General features: G+C 42.8%; 4 protein-coding genes across 5 annotated transcripts; 1 reads left to right on the top strand and 3 right to left on the bottom strand.

The window, feature by feature from the left end:
- Positions 1–633: 633 nt before the first annotated feature.
- Positions 634–1,706, bottom strand: LOC127809384 (uncharacterized). Its single transcript, XM_052348144.1, has 2 exons — positions 1,667–1,706; positions 634–1,217 (listed from the first exon to the last, which is right to left on the bottom strand). The coding sequence occupies exon 2, from the start codon at positions 1,210–1,212 to the stop codon at positions 634–636; it is 579 nt and encodes a 192-aa protein (XP_052204104.1). The 5' UTR covers positions 1,213–1,217; positions 1,667–1,706.
- A 6,045-nt stretch (positions 1,707–7,751) lies between these two features.
- Positions 7,752–8,824, bottom strand: LOC127809383 (uncharacterized). The gene is made up of 2 exons (XM_052348142.1): positions 8,785–8,824; positions 7,752–8,335 (listed from the first exon to the last, which is right to left on the bottom strand). The coding sequence occupies exon 2, from the start codon at positions 8,328–8,330 to the stop codon at positions 7,752–7,754; it is 579 nt and encodes a 192-aa protein (XP_052204102.1). The 5' UTR covers positions 8,331–8,335; positions 8,785–8,824.
- A 3,693-nt stretch (positions 8,825–12,517) lies between these two features.
- Positions 12,518–16,407, bottom strand: LOC127810203 (uncharacterized). Of its 2 annotated transcripts, none has more exons than XM_052349539.1 (7): positions 16,180–16,407; positions 14,754–14,954; positions 14,412–14,675; positions 14,200–14,285; positions 14,003–14,098; positions 13,406–13,544; positions 12,518–13,310 (listed from the first exon to the last, which is right to left on the bottom strand). In XM_052349539.1, exons 1-7 carry the CDS (start codon positions 16,292–16,294, stop codon positions 12,715–12,717), a joined length of 1,497 nt encoding a protein of 498 aa, XP_052205499.1. In that variant the 5' UTR covers positions 16,295–16,407; the 3' UTR covers positions 12,518–12,714. The 2 variants fall into 2 exon arrangements, with proteins under 2 accessions (XP_052205499.1, XP_052205500.1); XM_052349540.1 differs by having other exon boundaries at positions 14,200–14,327; positions 14,454–14,675.
- A 2,037-nt stretch (positions 16,408–18,444) lies between these two features.
- Positions 18,445–20,649, top strand: LOC127809382 (mitogen-activated protein kinase kinase kinase 20-like). The gene is made up of 2 exons (XM_052348141.1): positions 18,445–18,591; positions 20,071–20,649. The coding sequence occupies exons 1-2, from the start codon at positions 18,445–18,447 to the stop codon at positions 20,647–20,649; spliced, it is 726 nt and encodes a 241-aa protein (XP_052204101.1).
- Positions 20,650–21,122: the final 473 nt, after the last annotated feature.

Genomic DNA, 21,122 nt, shown 5'->3' with positions numbered 1-21,122 from the left:
TGGGCGCTGTGCTGCTGGAAGAGGTAATGGTGCTCCTGCACCCTGCGTCCTAGGTGCAGACTGTCTCTGAACTGGTCTGGGCCCCACACCTCCAGTCCGTGGCCCTCCACTCTGTGCTGGCTGGGTGCACCTGTTCGCTCGGTGGCCCCTCTGTCCACAGCGAAAACAAATAATCTCCTGCCCTGTGGCCGGTGTAGCTGGTGGGGCTGGTGTAGTCGGTCTAGGCGCCTGTGGACAGTCTCTCTTCAAATGCCCCGGCTGACCACAGCGATAACATACATCTCGACGTACCTCCCGACACTGCCCCTGGTGTCTCTGCCCGCACTGCCGGCACTGTGGAAATCCCGAACTCTGGCTGCCTGCATCCCACTTCCTCTTCTTACTGCTGCTCCCTGCACCCTTCAAGACTAACTGCTCTGCTCGGGCCTCCAATCGATCCCTCTCCACCGCGTGGGCTCGCTGAACAGCCGTAGGGAAGTCAGGGGCCTCAATACCAGCCATGGCATGACGGATCTCTGGTCGTAACCCCCTCTGAAACTTGCTAACTCGACGCGACTCAGGGGTCACTAACTCAGGAGCATAACGAGATAATGCCACGAACTCGGTCTCATACTGCGTAACTGTCTTACTGCCCTATTGTAACTCAATGAACTCAAACACCTTCTGCTCTCTGATCCAAGCTGGTACATAGGTCTCATTGAACGCCTCAACGAACTGTGCCCATGACGGACCTCCATCGCCATATCTCTGTCTGGTGGTCTCCCACCACCGCTCGGCGTCACCTCGTAACAAGAAAGTCCCCAGCCGAACTCTGTGGGCCTCTGCACAGTCTATGGATCTCAAATGCTTCTCCACCGCTAGTAACCAATCCTCAGCCACCGTCGCATCAGCGCCTCCACTAAACTCTGGTGGTCGCAAGGCCATAAAATCTCTAAGCACTGTAGCACCTGAACCGTCCCCTGCTCCCGACGTACCTGAATGCGACGCCTGGGCCGTAGCGGTCCTATCATCATGTCTGCGCTCCTGTCGCAACTGAGATGCTGCCAGTACATCTACAGCTCGTAAAATACCCGCTAATGTCTCCTGCATATCTGGTGGCCCTGGCTGTCTCTGCTCTCCCGCACCTGTAGCCTGAACCTCCGGAGTAGGGACAAGGTGTCCTCTACCTCGTGCCGACGGTCTACCACGACCTCGCCCACGTCGTGCGTCCATGATACCTAGACAACCAAATTTAATTAGAACGCATTTCGAAATAACAGACACGTCCTAACACTCTAACTCTACCTAACAGCCTTGGTGTACAGTTACTTGTCCCCCAAAGTGACTTAATGACGCTCTGATACCAACATTGTAAGCACCCCCGCCCGGATATCCCAACCACCCGGTCTATCCGAACGAGTGCGCTCACAGAAGGGAAGAGGAATAGACAAAAGACAGAAATGCCCTGGCATGCATAAATAAGAAATTTAACAGCGGAAGAAAAACGGTAAACATGCATGCCCACAAGCACCCCGCTGATACAGCGGTCATGGAGTATATAAAAATACATACAGACCCTGTGCCAACAATAGGAGGTACAAATGATAACCTGGCACAGTCAAAAATAAAAGACAGCGTCTCTAGCAAAACATCAGAGATGATGGGGGCAGCTAACTGTACACCTTACCAACACGGCCGGCTGCTAAATGGAACGATCCTCGCCCTCGGCCTTTGCTTTACCCTTACCTGGAATGATGGAAAGCAAGGTGAGTCGCGAGACTCAGCAAGTTTATAAGAAATGAAAGGCTATAAATAAAAGAAGAGACCATCCCAAACACAGCCCCACAAGTACACACAAGTCATGAGACGCTATAACACAACAGTGCAGTATAGTGAAAGCACATACCGGTCCTTGGGGCCCACACAAGACACCTGGCACCCAAGTCCCATACCAACCTGCCGCTGCCCTGGAAGGCAACAATATCCTCAACAAACCTGTGCGCACTGTCCCGGGGCGGTACTCCCGTCACCCGTATCCACGTCGGTACTCCCGACAACCGAGCCATAGGCTCCCTCGGAACGGTACTCCCGTCCGAGAACTAAATACTATCAGTAGCCATGCAATGCACATAAAATGCAATGGCGTAGTGAGCATCAACGTGATACCAGGCGCCCATACATCCAAGCATCAGGCCATGCTCCGCCCATATAGTAAGCCACACACGATGCATATGCCCGTGCTGGATGCATTATAATCAAGCTAAAATGCCCGTGACCAAGCATAACCAAATCATGTTAATCCCAACATGCAGCCCGTACCCATGTGCACATCAAGCCATGCAACGAGAATAAAATATAAGCAGGCATGCTATAATCACATAACGGCTAAGCAAGTTAGCAGTGCCTGGCACCGGTCAACGGTCAGTGGGTAGGAGAGACTCGCCGGCGGCCTAAGGTAGTCCGTACGACAGTCACTCCGTCACCGAACCATCGATCCTAGCCCCCACTGCACAACCGCTCCAGCCAGAAAATAACCAAAAATCCAATTAATACCCGAACCGCTAAGAACCTAGCCCCGGGTGAGTACGGCATCATTCCCAACAGGCAGGGGGGTGGCACAAACCCCCGTAGGCAACCAACGAATAAAACCCACGAGATCCATTTAATAAATTAAATCTTAAACTAACCGTTTAAAAACTTCATAATTAATTAATGGCCGAAACAAACGAAGGGAGGCCCAATAAATCGCCAACGACAGAAACGACGAGATAGGTAAGAAGAACTTGCCTTATCAGAGATATCCTTAGGCTCGTTGGGTCCAAAAGTAGTAAAAATTATACAAACTGCAATATCCCAATTATTTGCCAAAATTAATAAAATTGGACGCAAAACGAAATTCTGACCGTACAGAATATTAATTACTAACTGCTCTACATACCTGGATAATTAAATCAGGGATTAAACGGAGTTTAATCCAATTTTTGAAGCCCCAAAATCTCAGAAATTTCTCTCGCGCACGCTGCTGCTCTTTTCTGTAATTCCTTACTGTTCGCATGCAAAAAGAACGCCCGAAATCGGGCTTAAATCGGCCAAAAACGAGCGGCTGAGGCGCGGCCACGTGGCAGCGCGCGGGCCAGCCACTGGGAGCCACCGCCATTGACGAAACGACGTCGTTTTGACGCCTATGGCTGAATTAAATCAGCCAAAATTTCCCCTCCTCGCGCGCAGCCCCCGCGATTCGATCCCTCATCCGCTGCCTGGCCGCCTCGCGCGCGAACCGCCCGCGCCCACGCTCGCATCTAACCTATATATGTTTTAAGTTATATTTAATGTGACTTTTGGCCTCTTCCGCGATTCACGCCAGCACCCCTAAACTTCCATTAATTGCACTAACGCCCACTTAATTAATTACATTAACTCCCGAAATTTCTGAAAATCCCATTATTGAATTTCTTTTAATTTTCCTATAATTCCAGAAATTCCTAAAACAAATTAATTAATTATTTTAATTTCTTATTTCCTTAAAATCACATAAGTAAATTTTATTAAATCACAACAAATTATTTTAATATTTCCTTTAATTTAAATTACCCCAAAATTAAATTAAATTGGCATTTACGGGGCGTTACAAATCCTCTCCCCCTTAAAAGAATTTCGTCCCCGAAATTCGTACCTGGCTAGGCAAACAACTGAGGATGAAGTCGTATCATATCCTCCTCTAGCTCCCACGTAGCCTCCTCTGGGGTATGCCGCTGCCACTGGACCTTCACATAGGGAATCGTGCGACTACGGAGCACTTTTTCTTTTCGATCCACGATACTGGTAGGCAACTCGATGTACGACGCGTCCTCTTGCACCACGAGCGGATGATAATCAATGACATGCCCGGGATCTGCCACGTACTTGCGGAGCATAGAAACATGAAAGACATCATGTACATGGGCTAACTGAGGGGGTAAAGCTAACCGGTATGCCAACGATCCGACTCGCTCCAATATCTCGAACGGTCCCACATAGCGAGGACTCAACTTGCCAGATACTCCGAAGCGTCGAACACCCCTCATCGGCATAACTCGAAGGAAAACATGATCACCCACATCAAACTCCAAATCTCGGCGTCGTCTATCAGCATAACTCTTCTGACGATCCTGAGCTGCCTTCATCCTAGCCCGAATCAACTGGATCTTTTCTGTCGTCTGCTCCACCAACTCCGGTCCAAGTAACGCTCGCTCCCCAGTCTCGGTCCAGCAAAGCGGTGACCTACACGGCCGCCCATATAATGCCTCAAATGGTGCCATCCCAATGCTGGCCTGGAAGCTATTATTGTAAGCAAACTCCACCAACGACAAATGGTCATCCCAGCTCCCATGAAAGTCCAGTACACAGGCGCGGAGCATATCTTCCAAAGTCCGAATGGTCCGCTCCGACTGCCCGTCAGTCTGAGGATGAAAGGCTGTACTGAAAGTCAGCTGGGTCCCCATAGCACTCTGCAACGCCTCCCAAAATCGTGAGGTAAACCGAGGATCCCTGTCTGACACAATACTAGCTGGGACTCCATGCAGTCTCACCACCTCATCAATGTATAGCTTGGCCAGTCGATGAATAGGATAGGTCTTCTTGACAGGTAAGAAGTGCGCTGATTTAGTCAACCGATCGATAATCACCCATATCGAATCATACCCCCGGCTGGATCGTGGCAATCCTGAGACAAAATCCATAGCTATGCGTTCCCACTTCCACTCCGGCACAGATAAAGGTCGTAACAATCCTGCGGGCCTCTGGTGCTCAGCCTTAACCTGCTGGCACACTAAACATCGCGATACAAATTCTGCTACGCTCCTCTTCATGCCGCTCCACCAATACTGACGTCGTAAGCCCTGGTACATCTTCGTCGCTCCAGGATGGATAGTATAGGGAGAACGATGAGCTTCCTCTAGGATCCTCAGCCTGATATCACTGTCACTCGGCACACAGATCCGTCCACGAAACAATAGCAAACCATCGTCCCTCTGACTGTACCCCAATGACCCAAATCTCTCCATATCAGCCATAATCTCGCCAAGCTCCACATCCTGTCGCTGTCGATCGCGAATCTGACCCTCCAGATCCGAATGGATACTCATGGCAGCGCAATAAAGTGTAGGATTGTCTGGTGCCACAGAAATAGTAAGATCGCTCATCTGCTCCAGTAAGACCCACTCCTGCACCATCATAGCTGCAACTGATGCTCCACGGCGACTCAGTGCATCTGCTACCACATTGGCTTTACCTGGATGATAGAGGATCTCGCAATCGTAGTCCTTAAGCAGCTCCAACCAACGTCGTTGTCTCATATTAAGTTCCTTTTGCGAAAATAAATACTTGAGACTCTTGTGATCTGTATATATCTGGACTCTCTCACCATAAAGATAATGCCTCCAAATTTTCAAGGCAAACACGACAGCCGCCAACTCCAGATCATGTGTGGGATAATTCTCTTCATGCCTCTTCAACTGTCTGGATGCATAAGCATTCACTCGGCCGTCCTGCATCAAAACACATCCCAATCCTGCATACGAGGCATCACTGTAAACAGTAAATAACTCACCACACCTGGGTATCGTCAGTACTGGCGCCGAAGTCAAACGCCGCTTCAACTCCTGGAATGATCTCTCGCAAGACTCATCCCAAATAAATCTGGTGCCCTTCCTTGTCAGCTTCGTCAGGGGAGATGCAAGCCGTGCAAAACCCTCTATGAACCGTCGATAATATCCGGCAAGGCCAAGAAAACTCCGAATCTCTGTCACTGTCATCGGTCTCGGCCAATCCATCACGGCTCTAGTCTTCTCTGGGTCTACTGAGATACCCTCTCCTGAGACCACGTGTCCCAAGAATACCACTCGGGTCTGCCAAAACTCACATTTCGAAAACTTGGCATATAACTGCTCCTCTCTGAGCTTCTGCAGAACCACGCTCAGATGCGCCTCGTGTGTCTCAGGGCTCGGTGAGTAAATTAGGATGTCGTCAATGAAAACTATGACAAAAGAATCCAAATATTCCTTGAATACCCTATTCATCAGATCCATAAATACTGCAGGTGCATTGGTCAGCCCAAACGGCATGACCACAAATTCATAATGGCCGTAACGCGTGCGAAATGCGGTCTTTGCAATATCCTCATCTCTGACTCGCACCTGATGATAACCTGACCGCAAATCTATCTTGGAAAACATCGATGCACCACGCAACTGATCCAGTAAATCATCCACACGGGGTAGGGGGTACTTGTTCTTGATTGTTACCTGATTAAGCTGTCGGTAATCTATACAAAGTCGCATAGACCCGTCCTTCTTGCGCACAAATAATACTGGGGCCCCCCATGGCGATGTGCTCGGCCGAATAAAACCTTTCTCCAAAAGATCTTGCAATTGCACCTTGAGTTCTTTCAGTTCATTGGCAGCCATACGGTAAGGAGTCTTGGAAATAGGCTGCGTACCTGGCATCAGATCGACCGCAAAATCAATCTCTCGGTGCGGTGGTAGTCCCGGCAACTCATCTGGGAACACATCTGGAAAGTCTCGCACCACAGGATAGGCAGCCAACTCCTTCTTCTCCCCCGCTATCACGGTCACGAACGCAAAGTAGGCTTCACACCCACATCGAATAAGTCTCTCGGCGTGCATAACTGATATCATCGGCGTAGTCACCACTGGTTTCACACCCCGGTATGTAACAACTGGTCTCCCCGGATGCTCAAATGATATTACCTTCCGACGACAATCAACCCGAGCATAGTGCCGAGAGAGCCAATCCATACCCAACAGTAAGTCAAAATCCTGGATCGCCAAAACAACAAGATCCCCCACAAATACCTGGTCGTAAATCCCTATCTCGCAATCCCTGACCATCTCACTCCCCAACAACACCGTCCCTCCCGGTGTCGAAATAGATAAATCATATGGTAAGGGGTTACACGGGATTGGGATCTTATGCAACAAATGGGGTGCTATAAAAGAGTGGGTGGAACCTGTATCAAATAGGGCACGTGCGTCATGGCCATAGAGAGTAAGTATACCTTGCACTATATCACTGCTCTCAGCTGCCTCGGTCGCTGACACTGCAAATGCCTGTCCCTGCATCTGAACTCTCTCTGTAGGTCCTGGGCGCTGTGCTGCTGGAAGAGGTAATGGTGCTCCTGCACCCTGCGTCCTAGGTGCAGACTGTCTCTGAACTGGTCTGGGCCCCACACCTCCAGTCCGTGGCCCTCCACTCTGTGCTGGCTGGGTGCACCTGTTCGCTCGGTGGCCCCTCTGTCCACAGCGAAAACAAATAATCTCCTGCCCTGTGGCCGGTGTAGCTGGTGGGGCTGGTGTAGTCGGTCTAGGCGCCTGTGGACAGTCTCTCTTCAAATGCCCCGGCTGACCACAGCGATAACATACATCTCGACGTACCTCCCGACACTGCCCCTGGTGTCTCTGCCCGCACTGCCGGCACTGTGGAAATCCCGAACTCTGGCTGCCTGCATCCCACTTCCTCTTCTTACTGCTGCTCCCTGCACCCTTCAAGACTAACTGCTCTGCTCGGGCCTCCAATCGATCCCTCTCCACCGCGTGGGCTCGCTGAACAGCCGTAGGGAAGTCAGGGGCCTCAATACCAGCCATGGCATGACGGATCTCTGGTCGTAACCCCCTCTGAAACTTGCTAACTCGACGCGACTCAGGGGTCACTAACTCAGGAGCATAACGAGATAATGCCACGAACTCGGTCTCATACTGCGTAACTGTCTTACTGCCCTATTGTAACTCAATGAACTCAAACACCTTCTGCTCTCTGATCCAAGCTGGTACATAGGTCTCATTGAACGCCTCAACGAACTGTGCCCATGACGGACCTCCATCGCCATATCTCTGTCTGGTGGTCTCCCACCACCGCTCGGCGTCACCTCGTAACAAGAAAGTCCCCAGCCGAACTCTGTGGGCCTCTGCACAGTCTATGGATCTCAAATGCTTCTCCACCGCTAGTAACCAATCCTCAGCCACCGTCGCATCAGCGCCTCCACTAAACTCTGGTGGTCGCAAGGCCATAAAATCTCTAAGCACTGTAGCACCTGAACCGTCCCCTGCTCCCGACGTACCTGAATGCGACGCCTGGGCCGTAGCGGTCCTATCATCATGTCTGCGCTCCTGTCGCAACTGAGATGCTGCCAGTACATCTACAGCTCGTAAAATACCCGCTAATGTCTCCTGCATATCTGGTGGCCCTGGCTGTCTCTGCTCTCCCGCACCTGTAGCCTGAACCTCCGGAGTAGGGACAAGGTGTCCTCTACCTCGTGCCGACGGTCTACCACGACCTCGCCCACGTCGTGCGTCCATGATACCTAGACAACCAAATTTAATTAGAACGCATTTCGAAATAACAGACACGTCCTAACACTCTAACTCTACCTAACAGCCTTGGTGTACAGTTACTTGTCCCCCAAAGTGACTTAATGACGCTCTGATACCAACATTGTAAGCACCCCCGCCCGGATATCCCAACCACCCGGTCTATCCGAACGAGTGCGCTCACAGAAGGGAAGAGGAATAGACAAAAGACAGAAATGCCCTGGCATGCATAAATAAGAAATTTAACAGCGGAAGAAAAACGGTAAACATGCATGCCCACAAGCACCCCGCTGATACAGCGGTCATGGAGTATATAAAAATACATACAGACCCTGTGCCAACAATAGGAGGTACAAATGATAACCTGGCACAGTCAAAAATAAAAGACAGCGTCTCTAGCAAAACATCAGAGATGATGGGGGCAGCTAACTGTACACCTTACCAACACGGCCGGCTGCTAAATGGAACGATCCTCGCCCTCGGCCTTTGCTTTACCCTTACCTGGAATGATGGAAAGCAAGGTGAGTCGCGAGACTCAGCAAGTTTATAAGAAATGAAAGGCTATAAATAAAAGAAGAGACCATCCCAAACACAGCCCCACAAGTACACACAAGTCATGAGACGCTATAACACAACAGTGCAGTATAGTGAAAGCACATACCGGTCCTTGGGGCCCACACAAGACACCTGGCACCCAAGTCCCATACCAACCTGCCGCTGCCCTGGAAGGCAACAATATCCTCAACAAACCTGTGCGCACTGTCCCGGGGCGGTACTCCCGTCACCCGTATCCACGTCGGTACTCCCGACAACCGAGCCATAGGCTCCCTCGGAACGGTACTCCCGTCCGAGAACTAAATACTATCAGTAGCCATGCAATGCACATAAAATGCAATGGCGTAGTGAGCATCAACGTGATACCAGGCGCCCATACATCCAAGCATCAGGCCATGCTCCGCCCATATAGTAAGCCACACACGATGCATATGCCCGTGCTGGATGCATTATAATCAAGCTAAAATGCCCGTGACCAAGCATAACCAAATCATGTTAATCCCAACATGCAGCCCGTACCCATGTGCACATCAAGCCATGCAACGAGAATAAAATATAAGCAGGCATGCTATAATCACATAACGGCTAAGCAAGTTAGCAGTGCCTGGCACCGGTCAACGGTCAGTGGGTAGGAGAGACTCGCCGGCGGCCTAAGGTAGTCCGTACGACAGTCACTCCGTCACCGAACCATCGATCCTAGCCCCCACTGCACAACCGCTCCAGCCAGAAAATAACCAAAAATCCAATTAATACCCGAACCGCTAAGAACCTAGCCCCGGGTGAGTACGGCATCATTCCCAACAGGCAGGGGGGTGGCACAAACCCCCGTAGGCAACCAACGAATAAAACCCACGAGATCCATTTAATAAATTAAATCTTAAACTAACCGTTTAAAAACTTCATAATTAATTAATGGCCGAAACAAACGAAGGGAGGCCCAATAAATCGCCAACGACAGAAACGACGAGATAGGTAAGAAGAACTTGCCTTATCAGAGATATCCTTAGGCTCGTTGGGTCCAAAAGTAGTAAAAATTATACAAACTGCAATATCCCAATTATTTGCCAAAATTAATAAAATTGGACGCAAAACGAAATTCTGACCGTACAGAATATTAATTACTAACTGCTCTACATACCTGGATAATTAAATCAGGGATTAAACGGAGTTTAATCCAATTTTTGAAGCCCCAAAATCTCAGAAATTTCTCTCGCGCACGCTGCTGCTCTTTTCTGTAATTCCTTACTGTTCGCATGCAAAAAGAACGCCCGAAATCGGGCTTAAATCGGCCAAAAACGAGCGGCTGAGGCGCGGCCACGTGGCAGCGCGCGGGCCAGCCACTGGGAGCCACCGCCATTGACGAAACGACGTCGTTTTGACGCCTATGGCTGAATTAAATCAGCCAAAATTTCCCCTCCTCGCGCGCAGCCCCCGCGATTCGATCCCTCATCCGCTGCCTGGCCGCCTCGCGCGCGAACCGCCCGCGCCCACGCTCGCATCTAACCTATATATGTTTTAAGTTATATTTAATGTGACTTTTGGCCTCTTCCGCGATTCACGCCAGCACCCCTAAACTTCCATTAATTGCACTAACGCCCACTTAATTAATTACATTAACTCCCGAAATTTCTGAAAATCCCATTATTGAATTTCTTTTAATTTTCCTATAATTCCAGAAATTCCTAAAACAAATTAATTAATTATTTTAATTTCTTATTTCCTTAAAATCACATAAGTAAATTTTATTAAATCACAACAAATTATTTTAATATTTCCTTTAATTTAAATTACCCCAAAATTAAATTAAATTGGCATTTACGGGGCGTTACAAATATATTGGTTAATAAACATTACGTAAATATGTGTTTAATTCAACAATATATGTGTTACTAAAAATATTATAAATGAGTATTTAAATAATATTTTTATTTTATTTTATTACTCTTTTTCTCGTTGTCATTGAGATAACTTTTTATTTAAAATTACCCTAACAATGATAGTTAGAGTCTATTATTATTAGTTTTGTTTAAGAACTATGATACATGTATCGACGAGATGTATAAGTTTGATGACTGAATCAAATTTCATCATCAATCATCGAGCTTCATCATGGGATGAAACCCGGGACTCCATGGCTTCATCCAAAGGCAGCAACAACAAATTAAATGAGGACATTTTTGAATTTTGACACCTTCAATCATCCTCTCGATAATCTAGTTATTTGTACAAATAGTATTTTTCTTTATTTAAAGTCAAGTGTATCTAATAGTTGTCCTTGATCTTGAGTTTAACCAAAACTTACTTGAGGTATAAGGGCACGACTCGATTTTCGATATATTTTTTGACTATCAAATAAGTTTTGATATCAAAAACTAAAGTAAAGATGCAAAAAAAATGACGATGTAATTAACTCTTAAAATTTGTGTTTTTATATAAATATATATAATGAGGTAGAACAAGATTCATGAACCAATATGGACAAATAGAAATCCAGATTCAAATCAAACTAATCTGATTATTTAATTAGAGTATTTTACCTAAGTCGGGTTATACTAAAATCTCAATTTGGAGACAAGTGTCCCCCCTCCAAAGAGTTTCAAATAAGGATAATTTTGTAATTTTTCTGTAACGCAAATACTTTCATTTTACCTAGTAATAATAAAGTTTCTATCAAAAAGTTAATATCATATCTACAAATAAGTTTAACAAGCAACCCTTACAAATTAATATGACACATATAAATTTATAATAGTTCTATTTTAAGTAGAATTATTATGAATTTGTGTATGTTATGTTAATTTTTTAATGTTTATTTGTCAAAAAACATTCTAGTGATAATAAAATAATAATAGAAAAGAGAAAGTGATAAAAAAATATTTTAAAATAAATGTGTTAGTACCCTCATAAGAGAAAATATGCAAATAAATAAATGTTCAAATTTTCAAAATATGTATTTTTAATTTTAATGGTTGAAATTGAATTTGATATGTTTAAGCCCTTGATATTCATAATAATACTACCCGAATGGATTGGTGGATGATCAGGATGGACAGGCAATCAAAGAGTACATGAACAACTGGAAGGCTTCTAAACCATCATTTCATTCTCGATGATCCAAATAGGTTGGTGGATGATGAGGATGAAATGGTGCCATGCCATCAAGAATTGGTGTTGATGATGGCGAATAGGTTTCTCGTGTCTCCACTTTTGAGATTTGGAGGTAGAGTTGGAAAATGGGCGAGATGGGCCGGGCAGGCCCGCCTAGCCCATCCATTTTGTGAGTCGGGTCGAATTTGACCCTCAAAGGAAGTGGGTCAAGCCGAGTAATGAGAAATAAGGATCCGACACGATTCTATGACCTTTAATAAATGGGCCAAGGCGAGCTAGACCAAATGCCACAAAGCATTGGTCCGACTCGGCCCGGCCCGTTGCTATAGTGCCGGGCCGAGCGGGCCCATAGATCGCCCGACCCATTTTCCAATTCTACTTTGAGGCACTCGACAACAGAGCCTTGGTTGCCTGATCTGACAAATACCTTTGTTGGATTGCATGTTAATTAGTTTCCACATAATGTTGAAGAAGTTGGTGTATATATAATATAATTCATGCTAGGTGTTTATAATGATGCATTTGCAATTTATGATAACAACTGTGGTGAAATTACATTGTAATGAAGAATGTATAAAGTTAAAAAGAGTATACTAACAAATGTTTTTCAATATACAGAGGGGAACAATAACCTCCTTGGAGAGGAGTTTTTATAGCTCATTGCAACAGAATCAATCACATCGGCAAAACTGCTTCTCAATAAGCAATTTCAACAAACGAGAGTAGGACTGTCCCAATCGAAAAATCCAATCCTTGCCGATGGCTTTCGCAGACCTGAGGGTTTTGCCATAGCCGGTTGAGAATGTCCACCAAGCTGCCCTGAAACTGCTTTTATAGTTTCACCATGCGGTAGAGTTGCCTTATTATGTTCATCTGAGACATGACCATTGGATTGATTGCAACAATCCGGAGGAGGGATATCATTATCTTGGGATCTACAAGGAGAACCAGTATCAAAGCTATTCCTTGAAGCTGATGAAGATGATTCTGAGGACCATTCACTAATAGAACTAACAGGAGACACATTACTAGAGATAGTACTGGACCCTCGTGTTTTGAGGATCAAACCATCAGAAGTCAGATTGGCAATCTTGGCGGTTCCAAACTTCCTTCTAGTGGATTTCACAGAAGATGCACAAATATTGGCAGGTGAACGACTGCCAGAACGAGCAGACGATGAAGAAGACTTCAATGGCTCTTTCTTTGTTGTTGAAGAACTTGGAGAGGGGGATTTCGAAGATACTGCAGGCTTAGTCGCAGCCCTACTTGGACAACTATCTGATGCAAGATGCACTCTACCATAAACTATCACAATCATTTTAAGGGTACAGTCAGTACTAGTGCAAAAGTTTCCGCTGCAGGTAACAAAAAACAACTTTAATCAACTTTGTTCTAGTTACCAGAGGCACTTCTTGCTTTATCATTGCCCAAAGAAGGCCTCTCAAGCGGTGCTGACGAAATAGGAGAAGACTTGCTAATTTCCTTTGAAGCTTTCCTGTTCCTGAGGAATGAATTCAAGCCTCCATTTCTTTGAACAGGCTTTATTGGACAAGTTCCAAGTGTCAATTAAACTATATTGCAAAACAGGATTTGTTCTTACGATAACTGATGAAAGTCAGCTTTCCTGTTGCAGAATAGGCTTTATTCATTTGATAACTACTGATAAAAGTCAGCTCTCTCTCTCTCTCTCTCTCTCTGCCTGGCAAACATTTAATTTGAAAAGAAAGCTTCCCATCCACTGTGAACTGAATTTCTCCAAATGAAACAATTCCAAGAAGCAAAAAAGAAAATATCACAAACTAGTCAAATTATCCACGTATCTTCCTTTTTTGATCTGAAAAATAATCCATGAAATGGAGTGACACAAATAATTAGAACATATGCATTCCATTTGAAAGGCCAGTAATTCACATCGCTTGTCATTTGCAACTGGACCACATAATGTTACACGGGAGACTAGAAAGAAAGCATTCATACTGCACTAGATGAATACATACCTGTATGCCCAGTGAATAACCAACTCTCTGTTTTATCAGTTTCTCTGGTCCTTGCATTCCAGCCCCTTGGTTCTTGGCAGCGGGTTCTGACTTCACCTAAAAAATTTTGGAAGTACATAATTTCAAACTTCAGTAAACAATTTGCATAAGCTACAGCATGGACATCCAGCAGCTACTATCCATTCAGGGAGGCTTACCATTACTGTTTTCTTAGAAGTAGAGGGGTAGTTGACGTAAAGATGGCAAAGAGGCACATCACATACAGCACTGGGAACATGTGGTGCTATAGAACAAGATGGCCGTGTCAATTTTGATGGTGGCATCTCTAGCAGATAGAAGTAGAACAAAAAATAAAATAAAAAAATCACTAATTCTTCAAGCCATGCTCTACAATTGCTAGTGTACTTACAACAGAAAACTTGGGTTTTTTTCTCTCTGGGTGCAGTTTTACCAGAAATTGCCATGTGATATGCTTTACTGGATTTCTGAATTGAAGCTCTGATGTTCTCAAACAGATCAGCTTCCAGACTTCCCATTGTCAAACTCTCACTTTCTAATGTAGAGATTGAATCATTAGATCTATGTATATCCTCTGCAATTCCAGGTGAAAAATGTTTTCCACCATTGTTTACTCCTTTGATCATGCAAGACAATTCCCCAGGTTCTAGAAGACCTAATATGTCAAAGAAAATATGTAACTCTATGCTTAAACTTGCAAGTAGCAAAGTTGTTTTGCGCAAACAGAGCCTACCTGCATTAGTGAAGAATGCTGTATCCCAATCTAAACTTTTGCGCAAATTATACTTTCCAAGTTTTCCTGTGCTTTCCTGTTCTGGCAACTCAGAAAGTTCAGGTAATTCTTCAATCAGTGAACTGACGTTGCCTTTCTCCACTGCTTTTTCATCATCAAAAGCCACTGGCAGTTCAAAGTTTATGCTGTAATTCTGATTTTCTGGAGAACAAATAAAAATAAATCCAACTAGGAATCTGAGATGGCAATTATAAGAAACTAAAATGAAATATGAATTGGATCTGCTGTCATGCACATAAACTACATTCCCTACAACATTTACGGGATTACTTAACAAATAGAATGTTCAAACAGATAATGGTGGGTGCCATGGATCTATTTTTCTTAGCACAAGCCATGTTACTTGAAATCCGTCAAAGAATCCATGGCAGCTTTTACCCAACTTATGACTCTTCCAAAGATGATTACCAGACCAGAAGATGGAAGAAGGCTGAGAGTGGAGCTTAAATTTTTCTTTCAAGTTTTCCAGTGCATTAGTAGACAGACTAAAGATTAGTCGACAAGCTAAATAAAGGGTCAACCGTTGCAATTATGTTTTCAGTACATTTTCCTCACCTCATCAAGTATCAAATAGAGTATGAATTTGAGGAATGACAGTAGCTAAAGCTACTGCCCAATTTGTTATTGCCTCACCAAAAGACTCACATTTAGGCTAATTAAAAAAAACTCCAAGAGATTAAATTTGGATAGCTGCAATATCACATTGCCAGAATACCCAAAAAAATAAAGATAAAAATAGAAGGCAATTACTGCTTTGAGTATGTCTAATTAACATGAAAATTTTGGAAGCAATGTAAATATTCTAGTTCAGCACCTACCAAACAATCAGTTTCTTTAATTTGAGATGCGGGATATACAAACCCCTTTCATACATCCGCAAAATTGATGTCTTCTGTGATGTTCTCGAACACAAGTAACAAGTATTAATAAACATGTGCAACCAGTAAGATAAAAATATTTAAAATCCAGAATTGCCAAAATGAGATATTAGGAATTTGTAATTGTACTCCAAATGATCGAATGTCTTCTACTTAACCATCCATCCAATTCTTGTTTGGTCCAAGTAACCTTAGAACCATCTTCTTAATAATTCGGCTTCGTCTTTGAATTGTCTATGACTAACTAGTCAATACAGTGAAAGAAAAATAACTGAACAGAAAGCCATGGATCCCTATCCCTAATTGAACTGACAAGCGAAATCCTTCTGAAAATGAAAATCACCACCCTCGTAAGCATTTATAGTTAATCAATAGCGAATCAAAAATGAAAGCCTCCAGTTCACGTAAATAGGGGTCGACAAACACTGACTAACAACCCTTCTGCTCAATTTAGGTGAAGAGAAATCCAAGAAACAAAAATCACTAGCCTGTGGATTGCTGGCCAAAGAGAGCACTGGTGGATGACGAGGAGGAAGAAACGAAAGCGACGTCCACACAATAGACATCGGCGTGTCTGAGCTCTTTGAATTTAGTCTCATCCATTGCAACTGATTGGCGGATACAGATCGAAACCAAAGCCGATCGAGGAGGAGAAGCACTGGTTGGTTCAAATAGTAATAATCGAATCAAAGAAGAACAGATAAGCAAAAGGGGAGGGAAAGTATGTTGCGAAAACAAATGGGAGTGAAACGAGGGATATATTTATAATGCGAATCAGAAGAGGCCGGTCTGACCCGACCCGACCCGACCCAAAAAATTAGGTGGCCCGACGTATGTTGGCCCAAGGCCCATGTTGGTCTGCCGGGCCCGTTCTAAGTTAAAAAATAACAAACTAAAAATTATAAACTATGATTCACCAAAACGCCAACTATAACGGCTTCACCGTTTTAGTATTTTTAAGACGTTTTTTATATTAAAATATTAAAAAAATATTTTTGATCCATTTTTATAATTTTAAAAATATTTAATAATATTAAAAAATATCATAAATGCTGTTATATGTATTTCCCGTATCATCCCGCATGAGCCAGACTCGACCCGATGGACCGGCCCAATCACCCGAGGCCAAGAAGGCCCAGACGATCTCGTCAAGGAAAGTCCAACCACCATCGAAATCCGGAACTCGTAAAGCGAGCATTTGGCGAGCTCCCGATAAGCTCCCAACGAGCTCCGAGCGATCGACTAACGAGCTCTAGGAAATATCCTCCAGATCGCTGGACCATTCAGGTCGTTAGCCTAAAACCTCCAGCTCGCATGAGTGGCAAAGCTGTCGAGAAGTCAAAGGTAGGGTCCGTTTACTTTATCTGCAACTGCCCATGCCCCTCGTAATGAGGATCCCACTCTCGGTCTTGTGAAGGCGATAAAGGGTTGTTTGTCCCCCATTATACACTCATTGTATTTCTTTATGTTATCTAAATTGTAAAAGCGCCTCAGTATAAATAAGAATGATAGATATCACGAGGGACAAGGGAATAATGAGATACCGCCATTCTGAGAGAATAATCAGAGCGCGGTCGTGGAATAGGCATCGTTCTGACCGAACCACGTAAAAAATTCTAGTGTTGACTCACGCTTGGGATTCGAGGTTCCTTTCTTCTTCTTGGTATTTTTGGATTTATTCACTGTGGCCCAAAACGAATCATGGTCGGCTAAAATCGAACGTCGACAAATGCGATTTCAATTTAGAAACGTGTTTTTGTCAACGACAAAGTTACAGCTAAATTTATGTTTAAAAAAATATTTATATTTACGAAAAAAATTCGTCCTTATTTTTAAGTCAAAATTTATGTTTATTTATAAATTAAATAATATTTTATATTTTTTATATTAAAAATTATATTTAAAAAAATCTCTATTTTTTTATTTGTACATTTCCCTCACATTTATGTTTTTTATTTTTATGAAAAATGTTTTTTTTTTGTTTTTATTTCATATATCATATGAGATTTCTATTTTTATTTTTGTACAATTTAAATTATAAATAATTAATTCCTGTGATGTTTTGAATTGACCACCTCTCAATTTAGCAAATAAATAAGAATTTATTATCTCGACTGACTATATCTTTTAACATAATATCAAAATCATAATTTTCCCTTTCTGTGACATTTTAGTTCGATCGGCTTTCATTAATCACTTGATTAAATTTCTTAATTGAGTGATCGAGTCAACACTTCCTTTTAACCTTTTCAAATTAGTGATAATCAAAACATCTCTTGTTTTATAAAGTTATTTATATTTTAAAACAAATTTAAATCAGTTTCTTGAAAAACAATTGGATCAATAAATTGGTTGAGAGACATAAGGCTCAACGCAAGTTCATGGCAACTTATTTTTTATGAGTTGTTAAATTATGTCTTCAATAAATTGGTTGGCGCCACTTGGGAGCTGTTTGGATGCACAGAAAATCCCACATCTCATTGTCTTTTACTTTCACCATCCACTGCTTACACCAATAGAAGTCGCAAACAATTTTTCACCATCCAGTAGAGAGAATTGCCACAACACGAGAAAAAGAACAAAACAAAAGCACAAGGCGCCATCCCTCACCCTCAAAGCCCATCAAAAAGACCACAAAGGAGGCCCAAACCAATTATAATTCTATGCCTATTCCAACCTAAAAAGAGGTCCAAACCACTTATGAGTGGAAGGAGGACTGGTAAGACACCAGCAGAAGAAGCACCACCAGCAAGATGGCGACGGCCCACAGTGAACCCCCGGTCCGACGAGCCGCAGTGTCCCGGTTGGGCCGGACCGGCCACGAGGTGAACCTGCCGCTGGTAAACCCAGAAAGCACAATGAAGATGAGCACAATGGGCAGCAATGTAATACGATTTGAGGTGATGGATCTGGCTTGAAGAGAGGAAGAAAATGAAGCGATTGCTTGCGGTGATGGATCTGGCTTGAAGAGAAAGAAGAGAGAAAGAGAATACCAAAATTAAAATGAAATCTGTTTTTGTGTTTTGAATTTAGATTTTATTTTGGATGAAAATACCTAAAATAATTTTTTGTTATTTTGAATTTTTTTTATTTTAAAAAATATATTTTTAAAAACAACAAAGACAACGTACTTTCATTATTTTAAAACATTAAAAACTAAAAATAGCTTGAAAACAGCAAAAAAACACGTAACCTAAATCTTTAATTTTAATTAAACAACTTCTTCTACGAATTTGTCATTCTCTGATTCTTAATTTAGTAAAAAACAACAATACTTTTGACATTTCGATTGGAACAATTATTTTGATTTTTTCAAATAAGAAAATCAAATTGATTCGAAATAACCAAAAAAATTCAAATTTAAAAATTGAACCAAACCGATTTACAAATTGAACCGAATTAAATTGTCAATTTTGATCGATTTTAATTATTTCAATTTAACCTAAATTTTGCTTATCCATATTCGGGTCAAATCTGGCCCAACACATAAAATGTTAGGCTTAGCAAATAATAAGCCAACTTAACTCATTTTAGTATTTCTAAATAAATTTTTGAACTCCCAAGCCTTGAACATTGGCAATTGCAAATTGAATTCAAGTTTGAATGATTGGAGGATTAAATAATGGTATGATTGTTGTTCTATTTATTGTTCCTTTATTATACTCTTATTTTTGTAACCAAGAGAAGATTAAAGAGGATTTAATTTATAATTATAATTAAGTAATTTATTATGATTTAAGTAATTAAGTCACTTTCTTAATTTCACAACCATTGCCAATTAATATTAATTCATTCTTAATTTCTCCTCCTCTCTTCCATAAGAGTTAGTATATCTAATTGCCAATCTAAGATGATTAAGATTCCAAAATCAAAATTAGTAATATTTATATGATCAGATTAGTTACATACATATAGATATACACGCACACGTGCGTGCACGCACGCGCACACACATATATATATATAGAGAGAGAGAGAGAGAGAACTGATTGATATATATAACTAAGATGATTAAGATTCCAAAATCAAATATAGTTCTATTATTAACTTAATTTGTTAATTATGTTTGTTTTTAATCACCTATCTTAATTATATGATTATCCATCTTTTCTCCCACATCGCTAATATCTAGGAAATCAACAAAACCAAATTAGAATAAGATTTTGACTTTATTAAATCATTAATCTACTACAACCAGGACTAACTTAATGGCCTTATAAATAATAATTTGGGATTAGGAACATACACGCTTATAGGATAGACAGCTGCCTAAATGCTTGTGCAAGTCATTAAGAATAAGCTTGGGTGAAGATTAAAGAAGGCTGTTTAATAGCTAATCGGTGATGGATACTCGTAATTGTAATTGGGTGAAAACGCAGGCTATCGGGAAGGGAGCATTCAGGGAAGTGCATATAGCAATTCCTCAACCCCCCAACATGGATTATTCAAAGTTGTTAGTTCCTATAATTGTAGTCAAATTTGCTGAATTCAAACAATCATCATCTCTCCAGAAGGAAGGAAGCATCCTATTCACATTAAACGATTGCCCAGGGATTATCCGTTGCCATGGAGAAGACGTAAGTGTCGAAAGGGACAGGAAGGTTTACAACCTTTTGTTGGAGTTCGCTTCCGGTGGTTCCCCTAAAAATCTCATGCAAAGAAGTAGCAAAGGGAAGTTGCTAGAGTCCGATGTGAGGCGCTACACTAGAATGATCCTTAAGGCTCTAAGACACATGCATGAGAGGGGTTACGCGCACTGTGACATTAAGCCCGAGAATATTATTGTTTTCTCGTCCAAGAATGGTGAAAACAGTGTGAAGATAGTTAATTTTGGGCTAGTGCAGAATACAAGAGAGAACATAAGAAGCTGTAGTCCTAGAAGTGGTGGTTCACACCGTAGAGATCTTCCCTTCGCTTCTATTTTGCATGGTTCAAACATAGAGTCGATGGATATATAATATCTCGGGTACATGGTAGCGGAGACATTGACTGGAAAATCAGTATGGGAGTATCGAGAATTTTGGGTCCTAAGACGTCAAGTTTCGCCTGGAGCTAGGAAGTCTCGAAATCGCCAAAAGACTCAAATTCCCCAAAATTTGTCTGATGAAGGGCGAGATTTTGTGATGAACTGTCTAGACAGGAGATCGGAGCGCACGCGGACAACTGAAAGGCTTCTGAACCATCCTTTCATTGTAGGTGAACCAAACGGAGTGGTAGATGATAAGGATGAGATAGTCCCATCACGGACTAGTGTTGATGATGGCGAATGGATTTCTCGAGTCTCCATATTTGGAGACTTGGGGGCACACGATAATAAAGAGAAATTACAGGGAAATTGTGAGATACCCAATTAACAATCAACGTGTATAGTGAACCAATTATGTTAGTAAGGTTAAACACTCGATATAACAAGACTTGTGAAAACCAATAA

The sequence above is a fragment of the Diospyros lotus genome, chromosome 9 (assembly GCF_014633365.1).
Source record: "Diospyros lotus cultivar Yz01 chromosome 9, ASM1463336v1, whole genome shotgun sequence".
Lineage (NCBI taxonomy): Eukaryota > Viridiplantae > Streptophyta > Magnoliopsida > Ericales > Ebenaceae > Diospyros > Diospyros lotus.
This window is presented reverse-complemented; position numbering and strand designations above follow the sequence as displayed.